The sequence below is a fragment of the Tupaia chinensis genome, unplaced genomic scaffold (assembly GCF_000334495.1).
Source record: "Tupaia chinensis unplaced genomic scaffold, TupChi_1.0 Scaffold000532_1, whole genome shotgun sequence".
Taxonomy (NCBI): domain Eukaryota; kingdom Metazoa; phylum Chordata; class Mammalia; order Scandentia; family Tupaiidae; genus Tupaia; species Tupaia belangeri.
The window spans coordinates 9,558,374-9,564,741 of NW_006160045.1; the positions used below are offsets into that span (position 1 = coordinate 9,558,374).

At 46.1% G+C, this 6,368-nt stretch overlaps 1 protein-coding gene across 2 annotated transcripts in view; it reads left to right on the forward strand.

Moving 5' to 3' along the window:
- Window positions 1-5,105, forward strand: part of CNIH3 (cornichon family AMPA receptor auxiliary protein 3) — a 143,464-nt gene extending 138,359 nt beyond the window's left edge. For both annotated transcript variants that reach the window (XM_006157268.2, XM_006157270.2), the window contains one exon: window positions 3,171-5,105. In XM_006157268.2, coding sequence (XP_006157330.1) covers window positions 3,171-3,198 — 28 coding nt within the window. In that variant the 3' untranslated portion in view covers window positions 3,199-5,105. The remainder of the gene's footprint in view (window positions 1-3,170) is intronic.
- The last annotated feature ends 1,263 nt before the right edge of the window (window positions 5,106-6,368 follow it).

Genomic DNA, 6,368 nt, shown 5'->3' on the forward strand with positions numbered 1-6,368 from the left:
CATGTGCTTGTCAGACAGACATACAGACGGGAAAGAGAGGGAGAAAGTCCCTCCCCAAGGGGGCTCTGTTATGATACGATCCCATCTCCTCCATTCTCTATCCTGTCAGGAGTTTGGGCATGCACACACATGTACACAGCCTGTTTTTCAAGCTGCTAGGGCTGGGACTTGAACAGTTGTAGGCCATGTGAGAGTCAGCTCCCTTAACCACTAGGCCATAATGCAGCCCAGGAGGTATGGGTCTTTAAAATGCAGATTACTGGGCTTACAGCTACTAATTCAGACTTTCTGGGGCTTGACATCTTCATTTTGAGCTTTTTGGACAGTTCTGAAGCACACGGTTCTTACTTTAGGGTAAGACTAGCTGCTTGTAGGAATCTGTGGGTTCTCCTTCCCTCTCTCTATGTCTTCAGAGTTTGCAGACTCAGAGGCCTGGGGGGTGTAGCTTTCCCCAAAATGCCTCAGCTAGGCAGGGGATTTGTAATGACTCTACCATATTCTTGGAATTCAAGGTTGGTCTGGGCTCAGGGCAATGTCTTCAGTAAAATGCCAGGGACTTTTCCTGTTCCAACTTGTGGAGAGCCTGAGGGTCTCTGAAGCTCTCTGGAGATTTCCAAGATGCTTAGCGGATTCATGCACGTCATTCTGGATCCATGTCTAAACTCTTCAACCACTAAAGGTTCATCACACTGATTCCTGTCTGAAGAAACCTGGACAGGGTGGACAAAGCCCTTGTAGGCTTATGGGCTCGACGGTTTGGAGTTTGGGTTTCTTCTTGGTGTGTGCACAACCTCACTTCATGGGGCTGCAGCCTGCCCCTTCTGCAGGGTCAGAGGCTGAATGGTCTGCCCCCAGAGATACCATTGTTCCTCCTTGAGGTCAGCAGAACAAGGCCAGGTTTTCCCTGGCTCCTCCTCTCAGCCTGGGATCCATGTTAGACCATGTGGAGACTGAGACAGGCCAAGCCCCCTCAGGTCAGTTTTGATGTTGTAACTGCGGGCACCCCAGTTGTTAAGGGGAAGAGGGCAAATGAATTCACAGTGAGCAAAGAGGGTGCGTATCAGAGAGGCTGTGGGGAAGGAGGGGGTGTCGTGGGGTGGTTGGCGGCTCCCTGCCTGTTGGATGTACTCACTCTGTAACTATGTTCCAGACCTTCTGTTTAACTGTCTGTCCTCCAGTCCGTTACTCCAGCTTGACGCTGCCTTCAGGTTACATTTATTAATAACTTCATTTCCAAAACAAAATAGAAAACAGCCACTCCTCCTGCTCAGGATGTCCATTCTTTGCTGAACTTGACCTCTTAGTACTTTTCGGGGCTCCTTGAAGACTCCGTTTCTCCACCTGAGTACTCCCAGTCTCCTACATCTGGGCTGACAGAGGACCCTGAACCATGAGTCTTGGCCACATTGGAGGGTCAAAAGGGGACCTAGGTGCTTGGAGAGCTGCCTCTGAGCTGAGTACAGGTCTAAAGACTCATGGAACAGCAGCTGAGAACCACATGGTTTAGTTTGAGGTTGCTGAGTTGCCCTAGGACCTCAGAGAGGTTGAGGAGTGTGCCTAAGGCCCTAAATAGAAACCAGCAATTTCTCCTGCTCCAGAGTTTATGCTCCTTCCACTATGATGTTGTGTAAACCACTGCTACCTCCTTTCCCAGCATGCTTTGTGAGCCAGGTGACATGTGTGGGTTACACGGGATGGGGATGAGCTAATGCTAAGACTGATGAAAACTAATACTCATACTAGCTAGTGGGTCCATTGTGAACACCATGCCTGCTCAGTAGAAACTTCTTTTCAAGCCAAGAGTGTAAGCAGGCCTTTGTGATCTACCTGAAGTAGCATTCACCTTCCCGTCCGCTTAGTCTGGATCACGCCTGCCTGGCCTCAGGTTTGTTTCTCTCAGCTCTGTGATTTATGGTTTACTTGTGCCTGGAGGGCAGAGATCTCATCTGTTTTGCTCACTTCTCAATCTCCAGTGCCCGGCATGCAGTAGATGCTCATTGAATTCTTGTCACTTGTCACAACTTGGCTGTATGCTTCTTCAAATGAGGGATTAGGATGGCACACTCACCATTGCATCCTAGCACCAAAAATCGTAGGCACTCAATACATTTTGAATGAAAGATTGAATAAAAGTGCATAAACGAAGGCGTCCACAGTGAGGCTCAGTGTTAAAATGGAGACTGGCTTTGCAATGAAGAGGTGGCTTCTCACCTTGATATCGGCAGCTGTGTGACTAAGCAATCCTTATCTTACCTGACCCTTGACTTCCCCTGTTCCAGGCCTGACTAGTGGTGCTCTGTGGACATGAGGGTGTTTCAGGTTCCAGAAAGTGGAACTTCACCTACTTAGAAGAACTCATTGGGCTTTCACAGATGCGTAGGGTTAGAGTAAAACATTTTCATTTTTAAGATGTGATTTTGCTTCTTAGACTATCTTTTCTCCTTTTTATAATACATCAATAGAAAAGTTGCTGGCTCTTTTTTTCCCTAGACTGTAAAAAAGTAGCTGTTTCTGATGTATAGACAAAGTGATATGTTTGGGTATAGCTTATTCCTCAGCCTTGCAGAATTTACTTGCAGCCTTTTCTAAGAGCACAGGGTTACTCGCTCCTCCTCCTTGGAAGTGTCAGGGCACCACCTTAGAACACTTGCTCTTACTGCAGGTTTAATGCTTGGAGTCCATTGAAAACAAGAGGGTCAGGGACTTAGCCAATTAAGAACTCATTGAATTCCTGTGCCCAGAGGGCTTCTGTTCACACATCAGCCCCAGAATAGGGATGACATCTTTTCCCCAGCATTAACATACTATCCAGTGTCATCTGGAAACCTCTGGACACAGCAGATCACAGCTGGTGACATCAGAATCTGTTGCACCTCCCTGCTTCCTGCCACAGAGACCTGCCCTGCAATTGAAGGAAAGGAAACAGCAACCATAATAATCATCCTGGTGAGAATAATATAGACCCTTAGAACAATCACATCTTTTATCCCAGGGACGCAACATGCTGTCCTAGCAAATGTTTAGTCCAGCATGTGGGTGGTAGTGAGGGGCCAGTTGGAGTGGATGGGATGCTCTAGTGACAAGATGAAGGAGAAGCCAAGCGGTCCAACCTTTGGAGCCCTCCACGGGCTCTGATTAACACCTTCTTTTCTTTTCCTTTTTGCATTCAGCATGATCTACACTTTAGTGAGCTCCTAAAGACCACACACATCATCAGAGACTGTGAGATGGGAGAGGCCTGAGGCCTTCGAGAAGTCCATTTCTGCTGGTGATCGGAGGAGGAGCATGTGAGAAGGAGAACCACGGGCAGACCAACTGAACAGGAATGGAACCATGCAGCAGTGGTGGGGGGCTGGGCTCTTTGAGTGTGTCTATTGTCACCCTGTGTACTACAATCTTTGGCATTTGAATCCCAACATGGTTGCCCTTCTGAGCATGGGAGGCATGGGGAGAGTACATGACAAAACACTAACCCTCTCCTGAGATAGAACTGCTGCTTCCCAAAATCCACTGCATTGAACAGCGCCTTGGAAATTCACACTGAGCTGCTGGTCCTGAGTGGAGGCCAGAAGTTTGGAAAGTGCCTGCCAAGCTCTGGAATGATCCAAAGTCAAGGTCCTGAAGGCCTCACAGATGTCCAGGTTACCCAAGACTCTTGTTACGTTCCTCCCGAGCCATGGCTATGTCCTTCCCCTAAAATGGGAAGGGCTGAAAGGTGTGCAGGCTTGACCTCTGGGTTTAACCAGCCTTGAACCTGCAGGGTCATCTGTTTTCGTGCTCTGCTTTGTGAAAGCCCAGCATGGTGACATCATAAGCTGGATTTGGGGCAATATATTGGCAATGAGTTATGTCCAAAGACATGGGGGTGACCTGGGGAGAGCGAAACACGGGGAAAGTGGATTTTAAAAAATGTTTGCAACATCTTCAAAGTATTCTTTACCAAGTTGTATTTTTCTGTTGCTACCTGAGACCATCCACATCCTTTAATGCAAATCAGTTGCTCAACTGTAGTCTAAGCCACCTCATAAAGATCTCAAGCAGTTCTGAGCCCAGGAAATCCTGCCGAGTGGCTGCTCTGTAGTGTGGGCATCCGGCAGCCAGGAAGTGAGACAGCATAATTATAACTTCATTTTATGATGCTGCATCATTTGTACTGTTTAGTTCAACATGAGGACATCAGCTTATTTAAATTTCTCATTTGGCATTCTCTCCCTTTGGGTGGGAGTTGTACTGGGGGTTGTAAATAATGACAAGGCTGGGATTTTTATGATGTGTAAATTGGGCACAATGATTTTGACCTTATTCCTCAAACTTCCTTTCTTTTCTATGGGTTGACACACACAGGCTATTTATATATGTACTCATCTCCCATCCGAAACCTGTGACTCAGGTTTCTGAATGGTGTTTGTGTAACACGTTGTGTGCTATGTTTAAAATGCAACAACAACTTGAGTGTCTCACCTAACTGACTCTTTCATTTCAAACCCATTACAGGCTGGATTCTTCTCCATATGGTTGGCAAACTGGTAGGGAGAAAAAGCAAACTTTCAAAAAGGCATTTGCCTCTAAAAATTCCACAGACAACAACATGCAAACCTGCTCTGAGGCTAATGGAGAATTAGAGGGGGGTGTCTTGGGAGAAGGCTTCTCTGTGGCCAACACCCATTTCTTCAGGGTGGGCAAGTCACTGGGGTAGAGCATCACCTCCAGGATGGTTGGCTCTGGCTTTGGCTCCACTTCTGGGATGACTTGTCACCCTCATCTAGACAAACAAGCCCTGATTCCAGGCTACAGACAGCAAATTGAACCCCCAGCCATCTTGCAAATGCAACAGAATGACGAGGGTACACAGTCCCTGTTTCTTTCCACCAAGAAGCTGTGTATATGATAGGAGACACAAGTACGCAAAGACAGCTGAAATGGAAATAGGAAATCATAAAGGAGGAGGAAACAGAGGTATCAGCATCCTAAGACTCTCTAGTTATTGTGACTAAGTATTAGTTTTTAATTGCTAGAGGGCACCTACACTCCCCAAAGAGACAGAAAGAGAGAGAAAGAAATCCCCCCATCCACATAGGGAGTGATCACACCATGGTCCCATCTCCTCCATTTCTCCATCCTGTTGGGATTTTGGGCATGTATGCACATCTTTACATGCCCCGCATGTTTTTAAAGCCAGCGGACACTGGGGCTTGAACCGTGGCTTGGCCGTGTGGGATCCAGCTCCCTTAACCTCTATATTATAGGATAGTTCCAGCATTAAATTTGATATAATTTCTCTTAATAGTAAATAATGTATATAGTGCTTTATATCTTATAGATTGATTTCACATCTTCCCATTTGTCAGGATTGACCTTCTGGACAATCCTGTGAAGTTAATACTGTTCTTTGCCCTATTTCATAAATTAGGAATCTAAGACTCAGAGAGGGTAAGTACCTTGTCTGTAGTCCCAGATGTCTCAGACCTGCATTTGAACCCAGATCATTTGACTTGAAAAGCCCCAAGTCTGTTTCATCACACCTGAAACCTGGCAAAGTAGCTAAGGGTCCCCTTAAGGTCTGATTGATTGTACTGACTTTTTGAGAAAAGGAGATTTAAAAGGTAGAGCTTAAGAGGAAGTGCTTGGGTGGCCTGGTTTTCTTTTCTTTTGTATAGTAACCTCAGCTGTGCTTTATTGTGGAACTTCTCTAAGGTGGTCCTTTAAAAACTGCAAATTCCTTTTAGGCAGCTCTTCTGTTTATGAAAACAAAACATCCAAACAGTTCCCTCACACAAGTTGTGCCTGGGAAATAATTCCAGTCATTCTGTTGGGTATTTCAGTGAATTTTCAATTCCTTGGAGAAGCTCATGATGTAGAAAAAAAATCAGAGTAATTGGCACAGTTGTGTGCAGGCACTGTGTAAATTCACTGTTTACATTGTGATCTCGCCCAGCCCTCACGTGATCTTACAAAGCAGATTAGATACTCTTATTCCTTCACCAAGAGGGAGTTAGGGAGTCACAGGGAAGTTGAGTGAAACAAGGGTGAAACTAGCTTAGAACAAGAGCCCTGTGCTACCAGTAAGTGGTCAAATAATAGCAATAGTTAGAAATGGAGGTGTCAGGTATTGCTCCACAGGCTCCATGTGCCTTTTTCTTTTTTGAGAGATTTTTTTCTTCGCTATAGTGCGCGTGTACTTGCCAGACAGACAGAGAGAGAGAGAGACAGAAAGCGAGAAATCACCCCCCAGGGGGGGATGGTCACGCCGCAATCCCTTCTCCTCCATTCTCCTCTCGGGATCCTGCATGTGCCTTTTTCTGATCCTTATAACAACACCATGAGGTGGATAAGATCTGTTTTAGGGATGAGGACACTCTGAGAAAAGG